Source organism: Takifugu rubripes, chromosome 3 (assembly GCF_901000725.2).
Source record: "Takifugu rubripes chromosome 3, fTakRub1.2, whole genome shotgun sequence".
In the NCBI taxonomy this organism is placed as follows: Eukaryota; Metazoa; Chordata; class Actinopteri; order Tetraodontiformes; family Tetraodontidae; genus Takifugu; species Takifugu rubripes.
The window spans coordinates 6437501-6458406 of NC_042287.1; the positions used below are offsets into that span (position 1 = coordinate 6437501).

The 20906-nt window shown below is 46.2% G+C and overlaps 3 protein-coding genes across 8 annotated transcripts in view; 2 read left to right on the plus strand and 1 right to left on the minus strand.

Moving 5' to 3' along the window:
* celsr3 (cadherin, EGF LAG seven-pass G-type receptor 3) overlaps positions 1-12183 on the plus strand; it is a 64390-nt gene extending 52207 nt beyond the window's left edge. For 2 of the 4 annotated variants that reach the window (XM_029833299.1, XM_029833300.1), the window contains 13 exons: positions 205-331; positions 404-610; positions 2612-2786; positions 3626-3738; positions 3880-3959; positions 4237-4363; positions 4751-4870; positions 5617-5714; positions 6068-6159; positions 6268-6441; positions 7111-7305; positions 7924-8977; positions 9281-12183. In XM_029833299.1, the coding sequence (XP_029689159.1) occupies positions 205-331; positions 404-610; positions 2612-2786; positions 3626-3738; positions 3880-3959; positions 4237-4363; positions 4751-4870; positions 5617-5714; positions 6068-6159; positions 6268-6441; positions 7111-7305; positions 7924-8977; positions 9281-9308 (2590 nt within the window). In that variant the 3' untranslated portion in view covers positions 9309-12183. The remainder of the gene's footprint in view (positions 1-204; positions 332-403; positions 611-2611; positions 2787-3625; positions 3739-3879; positions 3960-4236; positions 4364-4750; positions 4871-5616; positions 5715-6067; positions 6160-6267; positions 6442-7110; positions 7306-7923; positions 8978-9280) is intronic. The other 2 variants (XM_029833302.1, XM_029833301.1) reach the window with 2 other exon arrangements.
* Positions 12184-12846: 663 nt separating this feature from the next.
* Positions 12847-14762, minus strand: fsbp (fibrinogen silencer binding protein). 3 transcript variants are annotated; one of them, XM_029833303.1, is made up of 4 exons: positions 14491-14762; positions 13587-13639; positions 13340-13493; positions 12847-13239 (listed from the first exon to the last, which is right to left on the minus strand). In XM_029833303.1, the coding sequence occupies exons 1-4, from the start codon at positions 14519-14521 to the stop codon at positions 12923-12925; spliced, it is 555 nt and encodes a 184-aa protein (XP_029689163.1). In that variant the 5' UTR covers positions 14522-14762; the 3' UTR covers positions 12847-12922. The 3 variants fall into 3 exon arrangements, with proteins under 3 accessions (XP_029689163.1, XP_011620097.1, XP_011620096.1); XM_011621795.2 differs by having other exon boundaries at positions 12847-13215; positions 14328-14762; XM_011621794.2 differs by having other exon boundaries at positions 14328-14762.
* A 116-nt stretch (positions 14763-14878) lies between these two features.
* On the plus strand, positions 14879-19678 carry wdr6 (WD repeat domain 6). The gene is made up of 6 exons (XM_003963031.3): positions 14879-15103; positions 15226-15387; positions 15581-18113; positions 18207-18284; positions 18402-18518; positions 18666-19678. The coding sequence occupies exons 1-6, from the start codon at positions 15019-15021 to the stop codon at positions 19552-19554; spliced, it is 3864 nt and encodes a 1287-aa protein (XP_003963080.3). The 5' UTR covers positions 14879-15018; the 3' UTR covers positions 19555-19678.
* The last annotated feature ends 1228 nt before the right edge of the window (positions 19679-20906 follow it).

Genomic DNA, 20906 nt, shown 5'->3' on the forward strand with positions numbered 1-20906 from the left:
TGCTTTTCAAAACACACTCATTAAATCATTCCAAAAGAAGGGAAGGGAAGAAGTAGCATTATACTTTACTAGATTACTCTTGTAAATGGAGTTATCTGTTAGAAGCTGATCAGCAGCCACATCATTTATTGCACGATGACGCTTCTACTCATGAGGACAACATTAGTTTACTGTCTTTTCATTCTTCCATGTCTTTGTCTGCAGGTATGATCTGGGAGGATGCTGGACGGTCAGGGACTGTATGGTCGTGTACAGGAACACCTCTCATGTCCGCTGTCAGTGTCAGAGACTGGGGACCTTTGGTGTGTTGATGGACAGCTCACATAGAGAGGTTAGTGGTCTGTCACAGAGCTGGCCCATATGTCCAAAATCCAGGACAAACGCCATTTTTCTCTTTGAGCAGCAGTTGGAGGGGGATCTGGAGATCTTGGGCCTGGTCACCTACTGCACTCTGTGCCTGTCCATGTTGGCTCTCATCCTCTCTGTCCTGGTGCTGTCCTGCCTGCGAGGCCTCAAGTCCAACACCAGGAGCATCCACTCAAACACAGCGGCGGCCATGTTTTTGTCCGAACTCGTGTTTCTCCTGGGGATCAATCAGACTGAGCAGCAGGTAGCATGTGTTTTTATACGCCTCGGTTTGTGACTATTAACAATTACTAAGCTGTCCAGAGAGGCATTTCTCTTTATTTCTGCTTCTTTCTCACAATCCTGTTGAAAAAGTTAAGATCTACTTACTGTGTGTTGAAACGTGCACACGCAGCATGACATCGAGTTCATCTGGGCTGTGACCGCTCGCGCTGGACATCGACTGGTTCGCTCTGGCTGTGCTGGCTCGTTTATCTACTCGGGCTAACGTTTCAGTGCTGTGGCAGAGAGCTTGTGCTGGCTGGTTGTTCTGCATTTGTTCAGCTTTGTTAATTTCATGTGCATAATGGAGCATTTTTTTCATAGATGGAGCGTTTGTTTGTGTATGTGGGAGTGTGAGATTCACCGCCTGCCTGTTCTCCTGTCAATCTTTATGTAAAGTTGGCTGCTTATCAGGACTTTTTCAAAATCCTTTCACCTCTCTCTAAAATATATTTTTTATATTGTCCTACATTAATATATCAATTTGATTTAGCTTGAAGGATTTGGAAAAGTAGGAGGAGAGGAGGGGAGGGGAGGGGAGTGGAGTGGAGTGGAGGAGAGGAGAGGAGAGGAGAGGAGAGGAGAGGAGAGGAGAGGAGGGGAGAGGAGAGGAGAGGAGAGGAGAGGAGAGGAGAGGAGAGGAGAGGAGAGGAGAGGAGAGGAGAGGAGGGGAGGAGAGGAGAGGAGAGGAGAGGAGAGGAGAGGAGAGGAGAGGAGAGGAGAGGAGAGGAGAGGAGAGGAGAGGAGAGGAGAGGAGAGGAGGGAGGGGAGGGGGAGGGGAGGGGAGGGGAGAGGAGAGGAGAGGAGCGGATTAAAACAGCAGACAAAGTCCTTATTGCAGACAGAGAGAGTCGACCTTGTCTTAATCAGATCATTTTGGTGAAGTAATGACTTGGGACAAGGTGAAAAGCCTCCCAGAATAAATTCTACAGCACACGACTGGTCTCACCTCATTATCGCTGTCTCCATTGCTGTGTTTTAGCCAGCCGTCGATTGCCAAAATAAATTTTTTTGTTGTTCTCTTGGTTCTGCTTCACTTTTCCCCTTGACAGACAAAGTTTTTAGAACCCTGACAAGTACTTTCCGATGTGGCGCTGTTGTAATTTAGTGCCACTTGAGTTTAAATGACATCTTTCCCATCGAGTGAAACAAAAAAGACGCGCGAGGCTCCAGAGTTCAAATCAAACCCTCTTGGCGTGCTTGGAAGCAGCCTGGGGTTATTTTGTCAGGAAGCTGTTGTTGCACATATTGTGAATTATTCATGAGGACATTTAGAATTAACATCAAACCAGGCAGCAGCACTGAAGTGACAGAAGTGATTTAGAAGTTTATCCTGAGCGTCAACAAAAGTATTTTGACTGGTTCCTGATAAAATATGATCTGAAGCGTGGGGGTGGGTGGAGCACAGACCCTGGTCTGTGCTTTTAATAGAGATCTGAAAATTCAAAAGGAGAAAAATGAAAAAGGGGAACCCTTGAAACTCAAATTCCCAATCTGCTCTGAATCGGGATGCCGGTGCTCCTGACATCTCTATTTTGTGGCGCTTCCTTCCCTTTGCCATCAAAGACGATCAATGACATCTCATTCTTTTTCTATAAAATTGTGCAGAAATCAGCTGTGAACCCCTCCAGAGAGAGGAGGCGTTTAATGTTTAAATTTAACCTGTAATTGCACTTCAGGAAAAACCCACGGGGGTTATCAGAGAGACTCAACGCCTTCAAAACACCACAATCAGTTGTTTGGAGGGGGGTTCTGGAGATTTCCTTTGACATGCTGCCAGGCGTTTGTTCATTAGTCAAGTGTGTAATTGGCTCATTAATGCGTATTATTCAGCCCCAACTCGCGCTGTGATGTTGTTACACCTTTTCCTCTCACAAAATCAATAGAGATTATTGCATTTCCAAGTCTATTTCTCAATTCTCTTCTTGTCACACGATCTAGAAACAACCCGCTTCATTATTTATCTCCGTCTTGCTCCCTCCAGTTCTTGTGCACCGTGGTCGCCATCCTGCTGCATTATTTCTTCATGTCCACATTTGCCTGGATGTTCGTGGAGGGCCTTCACATCTACCGCATGCAGACCGAGCAACGCAACATCAACTTCGGCGCCATGAGGTTCTACTACGCCATCGGGTGGGGCGTCCCTGCCATTATCACAGGTGAAACACCGACGTGGATCTGCGAGACGTCTCTCAGAGTCATGGAGAGCGATCGACCTCCTCGCGCTTGTGTGCTCATAAATATGGTTACACACGCTCGCATACACACGCGTAAACACACACAGAGACGGTGAGTCTGGCTGTAGTGATAAGGGATTTTATTAACTCATGCTTTAAACTGGCTTCAGTGGCATTTTAATATTTAATAAAGTGCACACACACACGGGAAATTTCTTTCAGACTGAAGCGAATAATCTCTCTCTCAATCTTTTTACACACATTTTCACTTCTGCATATTGTCATATTTCCTTTATCTGTCATACACATATGCAGCACACATCGATTGCTGTCTCACTTTACCTCAAGCATATACACACACACACACACACACACACATTTTCTCCAGGCCCAGGGGTCTGTTTATTAGTTTATCCTCTTTATGATGGCTTTACCCATCTCTATTACGTTTGCCATACATTTAGAATTGGCACTATTGCGGCAGTTTGGTTAAAACCCACAGCAAGAAAATTTTGATTTTGGCTCGGAGCTAAAATGTGCATTGAAATAATTTTGTGGAGAATGATCTTGCGTACTGTTATTTGGTTATCTTTGCCTTTTATAAACGTTGTTGTTTTCACCCCAAAAATGTTTTAACAATGATCAATTAAAAATACCTCCTGCAGTATTAATCAGCACTTGATCAGTCATGTCCCCTTTCCTGCTACAGTCACACAGATAATTACATCCCGTCCTATTCTTCCTGACGGTCTCTGTTTGGAACTGAAGCAGACTAGAGAAGCTTTTCCTGTCAGATCTGACTGTCTCTCTCTTCTTCACAGGCCTGGCAGTGGGCCTCGACCCAGAGGGTTATGGGAACCCAGACTTCTGTTGGATCTCCATCTATGACAAACTCCTGTGGAGCTTTGCTGGTCCCATAGCCATTGTCATCCTGGTAATAATCGTCCGCCTGATAAATCATGTGACATTGCTTTTAAATCTCTTTTTTTAAAAAGTCTGCCTTAATTTTTTAATCCAAATGAACCACACGGAATTATTTATATGATTATTCTTCCATTCATGTTCCTCTGTCCAGATGAATGGGGGGATTTTCATGATTGTAGCCAAGATTTCCTGCAGTCCCTCTCAGAAGGAGACCAAGAAACTTCCAGTTATGTGAGTACCAGCAGCTGAAAATGATCCTTTCCAAGAAATGTTCAGTGCTTCTGAAGGTGACATTTGAACATGACTTGGCAAGTGAGGAGTATTTCCTTGGGATTAAAAATAAATGCCATCCTATCAATGAAAACCTAACCGACAGGAGAATCTCAAATACTGATTCACATAGTTTTATTGTCTGAAGCAGGCAAACATGTAAGTGTGGAGTTGTACATGAATTTTATCTGGGTTGTGCGTACTTCACATCTCTCTCACTCTTTCTTTCTTTCTCCAGTGCTACCATCCGAGATGCCTTCCTGCTGCTGCTGGTAGCCACCTCCACCTGGCTCTGTGGTCTGATGGCCGTGAATAACAGCGTCCTGGCCTTCTACTACATATTTGATGTCCTCTGTTTGGTGCAGGTATAAACTAAATGTATTTCCAAGGTGTTGCAAAGGACAAACATGCAGCATTATTAAAAAATGTGGATACTGAGCATCATTACCAAAGTTGAAATCATAGGTCATCAGGGGTGGTTAAAGTGACTACGGTAGTTAAAATAGTTAAAACACTCACCGACAGCTCTTGTGAGGTTTTTCTAGACGTCTCCTCAATGTCCTGCTCTCTCAATCTGCTGTCGCCTTACTTCCTGGAAAACCCTGGAAGCTTCTAACTGTTTGAGTGTCTCTGGACAAGCTGTGTCTGTGAAAGTGCACCGGTCATCGACCTACCACGTTAAGTGCACCCCATGAGAAGCGAGCCTGCGTTTGATTTGCGGTCTCCCTCCTGTCGATGCTCTCTCTCTACAGGGTCTGTGTGTGATGCTGGTCTTCACTGTGTTCAACACTGAGTTTAAAGAGGCATGGGGGATTGCCTGTTTGGGTAAGAAGAGTCCTGGAGAGGACCCCCCAAGACCACCACAGAACGCCGTGAGTTGCACACGCACGCTGCTTCTGCTCACCTCTGTTCAGCCTCATCGTTATCTGATATTGTGACCTGAACTTGAACCTTTGGGTTAAATAAAGTTTTTACCTGCATTTTCTATGAAAGCGCAATTGCATGATGGTAATGGGGTAAATTAATGAAACTGTAACCTCTCTGGCTACATTTCTGAAGCCATATCCTCATTTATTTGCTTCTTACTCTTCTAGATGCGCATTCTCGGTGCATCCATTACCACAAATGCGCCAATGCCCTCCTGCCCTCCACTCCACCTTCCCTCCATCCATTCATTTATCTCTCCTGTCCAGCATCTCTCCTCTTCCTCTGCCTTCGGGCTCTGTCACTGACCCAGATAAAATAAAATACCAACCGGGAAAGATTTCCTTCACTCTCTTATATCTTGGGCATCCATCAGTTCATCGCTCAGCTCTCTACACTCAAACTTGTTTATGTGTTCATGCAGCTGGTCTGAATGTGTTTCTACATTTTTTATTCTGCTCTTTAACCCCCTCCTTCATATTTTCCTAACTTCTATCCATCAACAAGTCATCTGGGACAAAATCTGTACTTGACCAAACCAGTTATGGGACAGGCTATTAACTATAAATGATCAGCTGTCAGCAACCACTGGACCAGCTGCATTTGTATTCTTTTGTGCTTCCCAACTTAGAATTCACAAGAGGTTCAGGTTGCTATCTCGAAAATGTGTTTTTCACCGTTTGTTTTTCCCCAGGCTCAGAACCCGTATCACAACGCATCTCTGCTGGAGCAGAGCGGGCTGCATCGCATTACCCTGGGAACTTCCACCGTCTCTTCCGTCAGCTCTGCCAGGTACGTAAATATGCAAACATTTAAACATGAGTTTGCAGTGCTTCATCATCCCAGTAATAAAACTAAATGTTAAGACCCAGGTGTGAATGGGGTCAGGCTTTTCTGGGTGATGTTACTTCAGAGGGGAAATTCCCTTCACCACTTAAACCCTATTGTATTTTGTGGGTCAGTGGAGGAAAGATGAAGATGACTGTACAGTACTGTGTATATAGAGCAACGCTAATGTATTCTGAGAGTGGTTGTTAGTGTCTTCATGCCTCAGTGATTCTCTTATCCCGGCTGTGTGTGTTTGGAGTGTGTTCTGTGCTGTACAAGATGCCTATGCAGTCACTTCTCTGCTGTGTCCACTCTAGAGAAAATCTATTGGCTCGTCAGACTCTGGAGCAAAACCTCGTCCACACGGGGGCAACAGACCTGGATGTAGCCATGTTCCACAGAGATGGAGGTACATCCGTATACTCAGTGGGACACACTGACTCGTTAGTCTCACAGGAGTGGCACATCTGTTTCATTTCTTCGTCTGCTTTTCTCTCTTCTCTTCTCCTCTCACCAGGTGAGGACTCGGACTCAGACTCGGACCTGTCCATGGAGGAGGAGCGCAGTCTCTCCATCCCGTCCTCTGAGAGTGAGGACAATGTCAGACTTCGTGGGCGCATCCAGCGGCGATTCAAGCGGTCCAACCACAGCGAGAGGCTGCTCACTGAGCCTGCCCAGAATGGCACCAAAGGTAAGTTAACACCTTTTAAAAAGCCACTTCTGGAAAGGAACTCATCTTCATCGACACTTGGAGATAATGGAACCTTTCAGTCAGTATCGGAGTCCCTTTAAAACCCTCCTGTATGAAATGTAAAATGTACCACTGCCTAGTCAGATGCATTTACCTACATTAGGTTCTGTGGCAGGTTTGACTTATAGAAAAGGGCCACATAAAAAATCAATAAAAGCAATAATTCTCAGGGCATTAAGTCATCTGGATCACATGATCTCTGCTCCCTGTGAAACATAAATCACAGTGGAGTCGAGGATCCAGACGGTCGGTGGAAGCCGATCAATTCATCATCAAAGTGAAGAGCTGGAGCAGCGCCGATGGGTTCGGGTTTTATCCCGGAAAAGTGGGTTTGAAGATGGCCGCTTAATCACTGTGCGATAGCGTTAAAGCATTGATCAGTTAAGCAGAGACTGGGTAGTCTTAGTGGACTCTGCAGGATATGTCCAATGCTGAGTCTGTGAAAGCTTTGATTAGATTACCAAACACTGGAAGAATATTCTCTGCAACGGCACGACTGCAGAGTTAGATGATTGCACAAAGTGTTCACTTATTTCTAAGTAGACCCCCCCCCCCTCCATCCACGAACTCAAACATCTTTAGAAGATAACTGATGTTCTGTATTTGAAGATCTCGATGGCAATGACCTCCTCTCTTACTGGCCAGCACTGGAGGAGGGCGAGGCGAACACCATGCAGAAGTGGGGGTCGGAGCGCCCCCTGGGGGGAGATTACAGCAAGGACGCTGCCAACAACAACCCGACGGACGCGGCCCTGACCAGCGGGGATGAGAACAGTCTCACTCAGCCACACAAGCACCGCAAAGGTGACAGAAGCATCCAATCACACAGACACGGTCTGAAACAAACAGACATGAGTCCTCTCTTGGTTTAAAGGAACAGCAGGCACTAAAATAACAATAATAAAAAAGTTCATATGGGTTTTGGGTGTTTTTATCTATTTTATTAGAGAATACATGGCCCTGTATTGAACGTGTTCTAGTATAACTTGTTGAAATTGTACACACAACAACATTTTGTTTCATATTGGTTTCATCTTCTGCGTGTCCTAAAATAAATGGCCATTTTCTACAAAAAGAAAATCACCACAGCAGTAAGTTTTGTTATCCTAAGCCTAAATTATGCACAAGGACTGTAGAAAGTAGCTTTGTAAATACACAAACACAGCGAGTGAGTTTGAGATCGGTCATGTAGTCTGAAAGCGTGGCTGAATGGCGGAAAAAAGGAGTCTCATTTGTATACAGTCACAGCAAATATTGAAGTCTGAGCCTCGGGGTTTCCACATTACTCAGCCAGTATTTTCTATTTGCAGAATGTAAAAGAAGTCAAACGTGTCTTATATGAAAAAACACATCTGTCTCGTGCTTGTAGCTGCTCCCCTTGTTTCCTCTTCTCTTTTTCACTGTCTTATTTCCTCTCCCTAGGTATCCTGAAGAATCGTCTTGGCTGTCCTCCAGCGCTGCAGGCTTTGTCTTCTAAGGGCCGGGGCCCCAGTGAACTCAACTGGTACCGCACCTCTACTTTAGGCCATCGGGGGGTTCCTGCAGCCTCATACGGTCGCATGTACTCAGCGACAGCTGCCGCCAGTGGAGGTTCTGGCTCTCTCTCCCAGCCAGCCTCACGTTACTCCTCCAGGGAGCACCTGGATTCATTGACACGGAGGCAGCTGTCCAGGGACCCACTCGGGAGACAGACAATTGGGGGGTCGAGGGACCGCCTGGACTCTCGTGGTTCTAGAGATAACTTGGATCTATTACCACGGAGGAGAGAGATGGGTCTGGGGCAGGGAGCCGGGATTGGAGGACTGGGGCTGGATCACCAGCGAGCCTTATCGTCCAGGGAGAACTTTTTGTCTATGGAAAGATTGGACAACCACCATGCAGGCAGTATCCATGCCTCCAGGGAGGATATAAGTGCAAATGGAGGAGCAGCAATGGAGGGATACCTCAGCGGGTCAAGGTCACAGCTGAACGCGCTGACCCGACGTCAGGCCTCATCCAGGGAGCACCTAGGGGGGATGTTGATAAGTAGCAGGTCAAGAGAGCAGCTAGACACCAATGGCGGAGGAGCCCAGGCTCAGCCATGTCGGGAGTGGCTCCGCACTCTGCCTCCACGCCAGCCCTCCCTCCCCGACCAGCCTCTCTCCTCCTCCCCTCCTCCCCCGATCTCCGAGGAGCCGCAGCAAGAGCATCTGCCTCGTTCAGGTCAGGCCAGGGGACGACTGGACTCTGCACCTCCATGTAGGTACCCCGGTCAGACTGTTCCCCAGGTCCCAGGGTTGAACCCTCTGACTCGTCAGCCATCCAGTGAACACCTGGATATTCTGTCCTCCATCCTGGCCTCCTTCAATTCCTCTGTTCTCACTCCCCCTGCAGCCTCCAGCCCAGGGCCTAACGGATCGGCCCATGGCCCCTCCTCCTCCTCCCCACCTCAGTCTACCACCTCCCACAGCGTATCTGAAGTCTCCCCCGACTCAGAGTAAGTTTGCCCCGTGTTTTTGTGTCTTGACCGTCACCGTGACTCAACCAAACCTACTGTGAGCTGTACTGTGTGTGTGTTCCCTGTGAAAATACCCCAACTGGGTGTCTGTTACCCTGTTTGATATGTGTTTTGAGCTATTGGATCAAAGTTTGAACGGACCCAGAAACTCTCTTAGCAAATTTTTGCATTTTCCCCTCATTTTTATGTCTTATTCAGCATCATCACATCCACTTCCTATTTCCCTATTTACTGTTTTAGCTCCATGCTAAAGGTATTTAACTCTGTTCCATTTCCCCTCAGAGTCAACAGAAGTGAAGGACAGTCTTGATGACAGCTTCGGATGTCGGAACAGTCACTGCCTCATCAGGGACGAGTTCTAGTTGTTCATCGGAGGACTTGAGGACTTACTTGGGACTGAGGAGAAACCAGGCCGAGGATGTCCGGGAATTTTTCGCGACTGTATACATTTTTTTCCCCGCTGCCTACAAACATGTCTGATGTTTTTGGACGAAACATCAACCACCGCTACTACCTACAAAACTGTTAACAAACACCTCAGATTTCAAACACAAAACAAGACCCATCTAGACTTAAACAATGACTGTAAATAGCTTTTTTTACATTTTGTATCTTTTACATTGGAGATAGTGAAGATATCTCCCGTGATGTTTTCTTTTTTAAAAACCTGTGCGAGGTTGTTGTGAGTGAGTTTTGGTACGAGTGGAGTCTTGTGCTGAGGGGGAAGATTGTTCTCTGTCATGTTGGAAGACACAAAAAAAGAAAAAAAAATAATGACAAATTCCTTCCCTCGGTAATTTTCCTCAACAAATCGGTGTTGTGAATAGCGACATGGGTCTGGCAATAGCAGCTGAAGAGATTAACGAAACCACGAGATGTGGGGGAAGGAAATATATCAGAACAAAAGATGAAATGTACATAGAAGAATGGATTATTATAGGAGAAGAGATTTGATTGTCAAGGTTAAGCTAAACCCACGCGATGGTTCGGCCATTGAAGCTCCCTCACCTCTGTGACAAAGCTGCATCAATTTGTGATCTGCTGAGTGTGAACGTTCCCTCTGTGTATGTGTCGACCTGAACCGGACCATATCAGTCCACTGATAACAGAACCATACGTTTCCTGTCCTGGAGTTGTGGCAGGTGAAGGTTAGATGCTGCCTGCATGCCTCTGTTTATGAGTCTGTATTATCTGACCATCCCTCAAAGTATGAAGCACGTCCATATATCACGATTGGAGGAGCAGCTCACTCGTCCGACGGGACATTTATAAACGCCTCAGTTAAAGCGGAAGATGGTTCAAGTCAAAACGTTCCTGCTGTCTGGACTCTTCGATAAATGTTGATCTAGATGTAAACAAGTCAAATATCATATTGTTTCAAATAAGGGAGGGTGAGGATGAAACATATCTCTGAAGATCTCAAAGGACGCCTGCAGAAAGCACCATTCCAGTTACACAGATCAGATACCGGCCTGGCTGCCATATGCTACAAAAATGAACATTTCTAAAGTATTACGAATGGCCAACGTAAAACTACATTTATTTCTTTTTGAGTTTTGCCACGTCCTGCTTGGTCCCACCCAATGCCCCAAAGCAGGCCCGCACTCCAGTGGTTGGGAACCCTCAATTCATGATAAAGAAATTTTGATATTAAGTTCAATATGATTTTCAATAACTGGGCAAGTGATAACACTGAGAATCTGTATTTATGACAGATATTCAGTTCAATTGATGATCAATTGATCTTCAATTTAATGTGGTGAATCAGAAATATCAAAATTTGAAGCATTTGCTTTTCTGTCTACCACACGGCAGTTTAGCAAGTGATTCTTGGTTTGGAGTCATTTTTTTTGCCAACTAAATACAGATTCAGTAATTACAGGAAAACCTTGAACAACTTCAAATCTTCAGTATTGAATGTGCCGCACAGTGCGAATCCCTCTGCTGTTGCTGGAAAATGGTTTGAGAACATTCTCGGGTATGCAACACCACAAGAGTCAGTCGCCTTTAATCATCATGGAGAGGTTGACACCAGAGTACAGTATTAACAGATCGGTGCTGATTGTCACGCGTAGGAAGCCCAGACTGCTTTAAAGATGCGGCAGTTTGCAGTAGAGATTGAATGTCAGTTGCTTAAAGCCTCTTTAGGTTTAGCGATGCTTTTTTCCCCTCCAACCGAGGCATTTCTTTTCTCTCATAGCTCTTCAGGCCTTCAAGTGACAACGTGAGGGCGCACCCAAGCACAGGCAGGCAGTCTGCAGCAGCTGTCAGGGGGATTAAAGAACAATGGATTTTTGTAATGAATGTGGGCAGTGGATCATAAAAACAAGGATTTCTGATTTGATGGGGTGTGTGCACGCCCTCTGGCAGATCCTGGAGAGACAGAACCGAAACATTGAGAGCATGAGCATATAGGATGACATACAAAACTAGGCTGTGACATCATTGTGCCAAATGTAGCTGCGGGGGGGTTGAGAGGGTGTGATTGTTACCCATTAGATGGGAAGAACAGCTCTGCTCTGTAATCATTTCTCTGGGATGTGTACGTGATGGTTAGTGTGTGTGTGTGTGTGTGTGTGTGGCTGCAGCATGCAAAACAATGCTCCTGCAATGAGGCACTGCCCCCTGTTGGCTACGAGGGGAACTCCTAAAGCCCTAATTCCTTCTTTTTTATTTTATGTTCCATTTGATTTTATCAGTACATCTGTGCACCTTCAGCTGTTTAACTTGTACATAGATTAGATTTATTTTATTTATTGATATTTTATTGGCAATTTTGTATAAAAAGGGATTTTGTTTCTCCTACATTTGATGATCTCTTGCTCCAAATTCTCAGATCAAAACTAAATACCAAAGTGATTGTTTCAGAAAAACGAAAAAAAAATGGTTTCACATTGTGTCAAATCAACTTTTAATTTCAGTCTTATCGGTGCGTCCTCGTTGGCAAAAATCTACAAAAGATGATCGTTTGGTGTAAATATGCAGATCTGTCGGCCAGCAAAGCCTGAAATGTTGTGGTGCATTATGGGAAAGCAAACAGGAAGGGACATTGGAGGAAGGGGTTGGTGACTGTCTTTGTAATTCATGTGTTTACTATGGGATCTGTTCTGTTCTGCCGTCTCCTCCCTGATGGTGGGGCAGAAACTGCTGTTCCTCTGTTACCGTGGAAATCAAGCGAAACGTTGGATATTAAAAGAATTGACTTATTCGTACATGAGCGAGTTTGTTTTTGGGCATGCTTGGTTCTCATTCCCATGAGATCAGACACTCGCCCAGACACCTGTTTACAAAATGCTAATTTATGTATTAGCGAGATGACACAAAAGATGACAAACAGAACAAGAGTTTTTCATTAAAACTCATTCTGCACATCTAAAACTAAAAAAAGAAGCAGTCGGCAAGTGCAGACCTCCCCCAAGCAGTTCATTCTCCTCCACCTGTAGCATATAACGCTTACAGGGCGTACTAAAAGAAGGTTATATTGTGGTTTGCTTTATGACAAAAGCACGTTGGGCTTTGATCTATTGAAGAATAAATGAAGACCTTCCTTTCTGAAAATTTTATCATGATACATAAATAACTTTAATTACTTTGCTAACAGACAGACACTGGCTGTCACAAGTTAATTAACTTGTTTCCCTCAGCATGAATCCAACTTACAAAAATGGCCGACTTCTGTTGAAATGAAGTTTAACCAAAATGACTCAATCTATGGCAGATGGAGCAATAAAGATCTTTACCGATATACGGAATAGTTCACCATGTATAAAGGAGAACTTAGAGAAGTGCAACTTTTCTTTGGCAACTTTGTCGTCAAACCGCTATGGCACCAATCAACAGAACTCACGTTTGATGTAGAAAAATTTAACAGTTCCACAGGACAAGAATAAAATAATAACATCCAACTCCTCAAAAAGCCGTAGTTCATTCTGTGGGGTCAGTTGTTTTCCCCTCTTCGTCGCTGCTGCTGGAGGAAGACGGCAGCACGCTCTCCCCCATCCTCCTCAGCTTGGCTTTGTAATAAGCCTTCTTCATCCTGAAGGCCTTCTCCTTCTGCCGTGCCGCTCGCCTCCTCTCCTTCATCAGGTCCTGCTCCCACGCCAGCACCTTCATCCTGTTCTCCCACTCCAGGATCTTCATCTGCTGCTGCTGCTCCAGAGCCTCTATCCTCTGCTGCCTGACTTCCTCCACATGCTGGCTCGTGAGTCTGGCGGCAACTGAAATGTGGACATCACGCAAACCTCCAGAAACCAAACAGCAGGCATTACACGGCATCGGTGGCAGCAGCAGGCTGACAGCATATAGTCATGTGACAAAATGCCGTGGAGGACTTCTACACACCTGTTGCTGCGACAGAGGGAGTAGAAAGCGTCCCATCCTGCAGCTCTGCATTGTGGGTGATGGAGTCTGCGTTGTGGAGATTCGACCAGTCACCCCCTGCTGTTTTGTCCAGGGCATCAAGCTGGAGGCAGTCAGACACGTCCTCCTTGGTGTCCTCGATTTGGACACACAAGGTGACAGTCAGAGAACTGATGCTGGTTTATGATTGGTCCCTTTTTGTTAATGAAGGTTATAACATCTTCTCTACCTGATCCGTGCTGCCATTGGTCTGCTCAGCTGCATCTCTCAACAGTAAATTTCCTGGAGGAAAAAGGTCACAGATGCAATCAGGGTTGCAAATAAAAATAAAACGCGCCCCCCTCTGGTACACAGAGTCCATTACTCTAAAATTGAACACGTTTGATTATTCGCCTGATTGGTTTCAAGTGGAGTACCATAATTTACAGCTCCAGAAGGGGTTTTGTATTTTTGAAATTCTAATTTTACTTATCAGAAATTCATGGCAACAATAAACGCCCTTCTGAAGCATGGCTCTTGCAGATTAAACATGGTTTTCCACTTCAAGTCACTTCGAAATTGATACACATTGTTCTGGAGCGGCTTTTGGACGCCATCTCAAGAGTGTAAAACTACAAATCTGAATTTTAATACTTCTTCTTAAATGTAACAGTGAGGTAGGGTGCAACCGGTGGCTGTTCGTGAGCAAAAGGATGACGTGAAAATTTAAAGACGTGTCGTGTTTGATTCCTTTCTTGACATGTAGACGTGTAAAAGATGCACCTGAATTAATTACATGGATTGACAGCATAGAACACGTGCTCCATTACCAGCCAGCTTCTAGTCACGCCCATCCCCACTCAACTCCAGAACAACTGCACACAGCTTTTTAACCCACTGTAAAGCCAGCCAGCATAGCATGCACTCACAAAAGAGCCCAACGGTGGTGTACATTTTGTTCATGCCATTTGTAACTGTGAATTTGTGCTACCTTCCATCAGCTTGCGCAGCGCTGCTTTGTGGCCAGCTCCCCCTGCGTGGCTGGTGAGCGCAGCCTCGCCCATGGTCTGAAGTTTGATTGATTTGCAACAAGCCCTACATCGGGCAAAGTGAATGTCATGTTCGTCCTTGACCAGCCAGTCCTTATAAATTACCTTCGAGAGCCAGGAATCTTGGAATTTGCATTTTCCAGGCATAGCTGTAAAGCTAGCAGGACCGCTCAGACCTCTTCTTTCCCTTTATGATACGTTCACTGTCTGCTGGGAATTTGACCGGTGGTTTTGGTGGCATCATCAAATGTAATATTGTCAAGTATAAGAAACGTGCAAAAGCATTTTGTGTCGGCTATTTAAAGAATGCAGTAATTGGGGAGAACAGGGGTCTATAAAGGAATTTAAAATAAAATCCCGCGATAGTGCTTGTCAGATTTCCGCCAACTGAAAAAGCATCATACACAAAGAGCTGTAAGTCACATGTCGCTTTTTCTCCAATAGAATTCTAGATGATTTGTTAGGTAACCAATCAAGCTTCAGAAAGATCAGCGTGGCCCGTGATAGGCTAGAAAACCCGGAAAACTGAATAAGACGCATGGTACAGTGGATTGCGGACCGTGGGTGCAAATAAACATGTTTTGGTAGACAACAAAATATGTTAACGTGACATCTCAAGAGCTTGCAAGTAAGATGGCTTTACTGAAGATGGAGACAGCAGCATTAGTGGCTCCAGTTACTGCTCTGGAGTTCCTTCAGGATACATTTCTAGTGACAGGTGGGCAACACTGATAAGATTCTAAAATATGCGAAATTAACGTGTTACTTTCTCTAGTTTGTTTAAAATACGCCTGAATGCCAATAAGTCATATTTCTCAATGATTTAAAAAATCCTGACAGGCGAGGGTCCAATCTTAAGGGTGTACTGTCTCCAACCTCACCCTGGAGCCCATTCCTCCCTGTCCGTACTCCAACACTACAGGATCCACGGAATAAGGCCCAGATATGAGGCTGTTGCCATGGTACAGGGTGCTGCCACTGGTGCTATGGAGCACAAGGAGGGTAATGACTAGTTAATGTTTTGTTGCTGCGAGTACAGTTTGATGTTGTCTACCTCTTGGCAAATGAAGTGAAAGAACATTGGCATTATCAAATTATTGTTATTATTATATAAATATCTCCTCTTAAGTTAGTTCCCTCTGTGTCTGTGTGTCTGGTTGTGCGTGCGTGCTTGTGATGTCATGTGAATCTTCAGGCCTGAGCTTGATTGGAGAGAGCGGTTCCTATGACCTTGCTGTGTTTGGAGGCAAGGCTGTGAGACTGGTGAGACTCCATGTGGATCTCCAGCACATGAATAGCCCTCAATTTGAGACTCAGAGTCCCCTCATGGAGCTTCAGGACTGGATCCTGGATGTTCGCTGGCTCTTTGGAGACAATCACTCACTACTCTGTGTGGCTGTAGCCCACAACACCAGTCTGCTCCTGGATGTCACTTCAGGAAATGTTCTGGTTCAGCGCTCCTGTACAGAGGGATGTCTTCTCTACTCTGCCCTCCTTCTAGTGCATGAATCATGGGTAGATACCGTCTTAGTCGGGGGAACTGTTTTTAACCAGCTGATTCTCTGGAAGCCTGGTGGAGGGAACGATAATAGCACATCTGAGGACAAAGCTCCAGTTGAAAGGCGCCTGCTTGGACACAATGGAGTCATCTTCAGCATCTCTTACCTCCCGGAAAAAGGATGGCTGGCTTCAGCCTCTGATGACCGTAGTGTAAGAGTGTGGGATGTTGGCAATTTGGGGGGTCGTGGAGGCAAATGTGGACATTCTAACCCCACTTGTATAAGGGTTCTATATGGGCACCAGGCAAGGGTGTTCTCTGTGTGTCTTTCCAGGGAGAAAGTGTTTAGTGCTGGGGAGGACGGAGCTTGTTTAATATGGGACTCGGCAGGTGGAGGTAAAGTGGTTCGTAAGTTGAAGGGACATCGTGCGGGTGGGGTTCGTGCACTCGCAGTAAGTGAGGGGACTGCAGGAAGAGAGAGCTGGGTGGCCACAGGGGGTGCAGATGGAGCAGTGAGGCTGTGGATGGTGGGAGGGAGTGAAGAAGGAAAGGAGGGAACTGAGGCACAGCTGTCAGAGACATTAAGTGACCTTGGATTTTCCGGGCAAGGCTTGCCTAAAGTAATTTGTAAAGCTGAGGATGAGGATGAAAATGCAAGTTGGAGTCAGACAAGGTTTGTAGTTTGCACTGATGAAGGGATAGTTTATCAATACAGCAACATGCAGTGGGGCGTTGTCTGGCAGGGGACTCCTGAGTTTCAGTCTTACTGCGTGATGGACACGGTGAGTGTCGTTGATGAAGACTCGGCAGAAAAAGTCAGTTTGTGTGCTGTTGGAAACCTCAGTGGGTCCATACAGGTGTTCCCCCTCTCCCAACCTGACTGTGGGATTCTCCTCAAAGGTGGATCGGGAAAGATCCATAGTCTTATTTGGCTGAAGGCAAAACAAGACGTGTGTTTGCTGGCATCAGGGGCAGAGGGATATGTTTTTCGCTGGTCTGTGAAAGTAACACACGATCAAAACTGTTTCCCGGCTCTCAACGTAGACTCCCTTCCTAGTTTCCTCCTTCCGCCTTGTGCAAAGCGCTGGCTGACCGCTGCAGTGTGCCTCCATTCTGTGTCCCAGGGGGTCTTGTGGGTGTGTGGGGACAGGAGAGGTTCCCTGCTTCTGTTTCAGGAAGGAATCACAAACAAACGAGAGGTTGCAGGTGAGGTGAATGTATGTGAGCCAGCTCTGCACCCCGTGAGCTGCCTGTTCGGAGTGCATGGAAAACAGGGTGTAACTTCAGTGCGTGAACACAAGGGGCTGCTGTACAGCACCGGCAGGGACGGCTGTGTGAGGGTGTTCAGAATGCGTCCAGCGCCTGGAGAGAGTAAAGGTGGGCTTCAGCTGGAGGTTCTCCGAGTCCAGCGAGCCTGCAGGGGTATGGAATGGCTGGAGAGGGTCTTGATGCTTGAAAAAGAAATTTGGGAAGAGGAGGAAGTCAGAGAAGGAGAACAGTCTGAGAAAGTGGAAAGAGAAGCCAGGTTTGTCATTGCTGGCTTTCAGGCTGTCCACTTTGTGGTTTGGGACCCAGTAAGGCAGGAGAGGCTGCTAGCAGTGCCTTGTGGTGGGGGGCATCGCTCCTGGAGTCTGTGGCCTTCACACAAAGGCGTTTGGCCTGGGTATGGCATTCTGGTTTTCATTAAACAGGGAGCGGTCCTGGCCTCACAACCCCCCGGAGTGTCATTAAAGGCAGGACGGTCTGAAGGATGGAGCCTGCGAGAAGGTGTTCATGGGAGGGGGATCGGGTGCGTGTGCAGGATGGGGAGGATAAAAGCAGTCAGCCACGTGGGGAACGCGACAGGGGGGAGGGAAAGGGCAATAGATGAAGGACACTGGGAGATAGTGGTGACGGGAGGAGACGACACTAGCTTAACTGTCCTCGCGGTACAGCCTAGTTCTGGAAGTGTCAAGGTTCTGTCAGTTATCACGGACCACATCTCAAGTGTACGGACGCTGACGGTGGCGACATGTCAGGAGACAGATGGCGAAAGCCAGATTCTTTCTGCCTTGCTGGTGTCGGCTGGTGGGCGAGCGCAGGTGCAGTGCTATCGACTGTTGGTCAGTGTGGACAAGCACAGACGGGTTCCAACCTGCCAGGTGATCCAGGTGGCAGGGCACCGGTTGGACGAACAGTGGGAGAGAAGGCGCAATCGACATAAAACCGTGAAAATGGACCCTGAAACAAGGCAAGTGGGAGCCGACAAAGTCAAGATGCACTGCTTTTAGAAACATGTCCACCTCAGTGTTCAACCTCACCGGTTATATCTGCCTGTTTTCAGGTACATGTCTGTTGTGGTGTTGGACGAGAACCCAGACCGCCACCTTTTGGCACTGGCCTGCAGTGATGGAGCGCTCAGGTTGGTCGCTGCGGTTTTGACTATCAAGGGATTCTTTTAATACTCAAGCCCACACTCAGAAACCTTCAAACCCCAATGTGAGGCGTGTGGTCTCATCTTTACTGCTTTGTTTTTCAGGTTGTTCTCAGTCAGAGAAGTTGAACATCAGATTGTTTTGTTGTGGGAGACATTTTACCACCAGCGCTGTGTGCTCAGTGTTGCCACCTGCAGTCTGGAGGATGGAACAGGCAGCAGGTGGTTATGTTTTTTATGCTACAATTTCTTATTTTTTTATTATTATTACTATTATTCTACTAATCTGATTCGAACCTTTTCATCACCAGGCTACCATGTAGTCCCATGTCTTCATGCATGTCTGCCTTTCATTTCTGCATCTCTCAGGTATACGCTGCTGTTCAGTTCTGCAACAGATGGCAAAATTGCAGTGTGGGATTTGACTGAAGCTTGTTCTGTATCCGCCCTTTGTAAGAACACTCCATTCCCATCAATCCCCTGCCTCAACATCCCTGCCCACCAGAGCGGTATCAATTCATTGGCTGTTTGGGTAGATAAACAAGACGGCGGTTGCCAGGTGACTGTTGCTAGTGGAGGCGATGATGGGCAGCTGACGGTCTCAGTAATTAGGGCGCAGTACCCAAAGGATGAAAAGACTGGGGGCAGCAGAGAGTCTCCTCAGATCTTTGACCCCGTCTTTACTCCTCAAAGCCAGTTATTACAACCGAGCAGTCTTCTTCTTCATCTCAATTCCCAGCACCACATCCCAACAGGTCACGCTGCCCCTTTGACCTCCCTGAAGCTTTTTAGACCTGGACTAGTGGTCTCCACATCAGCAGATCAAAGGGTCTGTCTGTGGACGGTCGGCAGTGCTGGTATCAGTCTGATCGGGTCGCTGTGCTCCCATGTGGCTGACGCTGCAGGACTCGCAGTGTGGGAGGAGGAAGCGGAGGCTCCGGGAGATAGACTCAGAAAAAAAGGGTTTCATTCTGAGCAGCAGAATCTAATATGGGATGGGAGGGACAATGAGACAAGAATGAAAACAGAGTGTAAGAAAATGGAGGCAGGATCTCTTGATGAAAAGGTGACGGCTGATGAGTCAGGACCCAAGGAAGCCTGGAACAAGAAGAGTGGCCCAGTTTATGAGAGTAATAATAGGGAAGATGAGGCTGCTGATGAGAGGGCAGGAAACCCAGGATGGGTGCTGGTCTGTGGTCAGGGTTTGCAGCTGCTGCACATCAGGGATCTGGAGGAAAGAGAACGACAACCAAGTTGAATTTACACCAAAAACCCCTTTTCCTATTTTCTGATCGTTCTTGAACGATCTGTCCGAATCTTGAATTACAGCACTGTAAATTTGTATCAATTTTTTTTAATAAACCGTATTTATTCACACAAAATCTTTTATGTGTTTTGCTCATTAGTCCTAATTAGTTGAAGACATGGTCTTAATGGGAAAAAGACAACAATGTTCAATGAGATAATAAGAATTCCTTCCTCTCCTGTGTCTCAAAAATGCAGCTTATCTCATCTGAATTTGTCTGTAATGGTGCAACAGCAGCATTTCAGTGTTCGTCAATTAATTGTGTTGGGCCGTCTGGGTCTGTCAGGAAGTGGCACCACACTGCACAGAGACGGCAAATGTGACAGCGGTTATGTTTAAAACAGCCCGTTTACATCTCAGCCAAAGGGCGAATAAAACCCTTGTCGCAAGGATGAACGGCGGTGGAGGAGACAGAGGGAGATGCTTTCCTCCAAAAATGTATTTTAATTTACCAAAAATAAAGTGGCGTCAGAAGATGCCAGGCTAAATCCATACAATACATACAGACCCTGCACACTCTTACACCCCACCACTTTAACTTTTTTCCAACAATTTTCTTTTTCTTCCAAAACAATGACCAACCAACTCAACAACCAACACGAAGCCCTGTCTTGGGCCTACTACAGGGCTTTTATACCTGTAGCCCCTCCCACAGGTGAAACCAATTATCAAAATTATTATGCTCACTAATACATTTACAAACTCAAAATTACAACCGAAAAGAAAATACAAAATATGCGTAAAACTTCCAAAACAAATTTCCACCACCAACAACCACCCAGTGCACAGTAAAATACATGTTCAATTTACCCCAATAAAACACCCCCGCTAAAATAGATTGTGCCGTAGCACCCCGCGAAACCCCTCCATATATACAATCATACACCAGTCCTTCGGTTTCCCCAAACGAGGAAGTATGTCCTGCTGGTGAGCTATGGTAAAAAGTGGTGTGTATGAAATGCTTAAACCGAGTAACCCCAGACAGAACAGAATGGAAATGAAATGTTTGTGTGTGCGTATGAAGTGTGTGCGTAAGTGGCACGGCTCACTCCGTGACATTTCCCCCCCCCCCCCTTCTGAAAATGCCCCCTGTGGCATCCTAGAGAGGAAGTCAGCAGTACAGTTCATCTTCCCTGCTCTGTACAACACATCAAAATCAAATGGCTGTATAGCCAAGAACCACCTTGTGATCTTAGCATTCGTGTCCCGCATACACCCCAGCCAGGACAAAGCTTTGTGGTCCGTCTCGAGCACAAATTTACGCCCCAACAAATAATATTTGAAGGAGTCCAGTGCCCATTTTT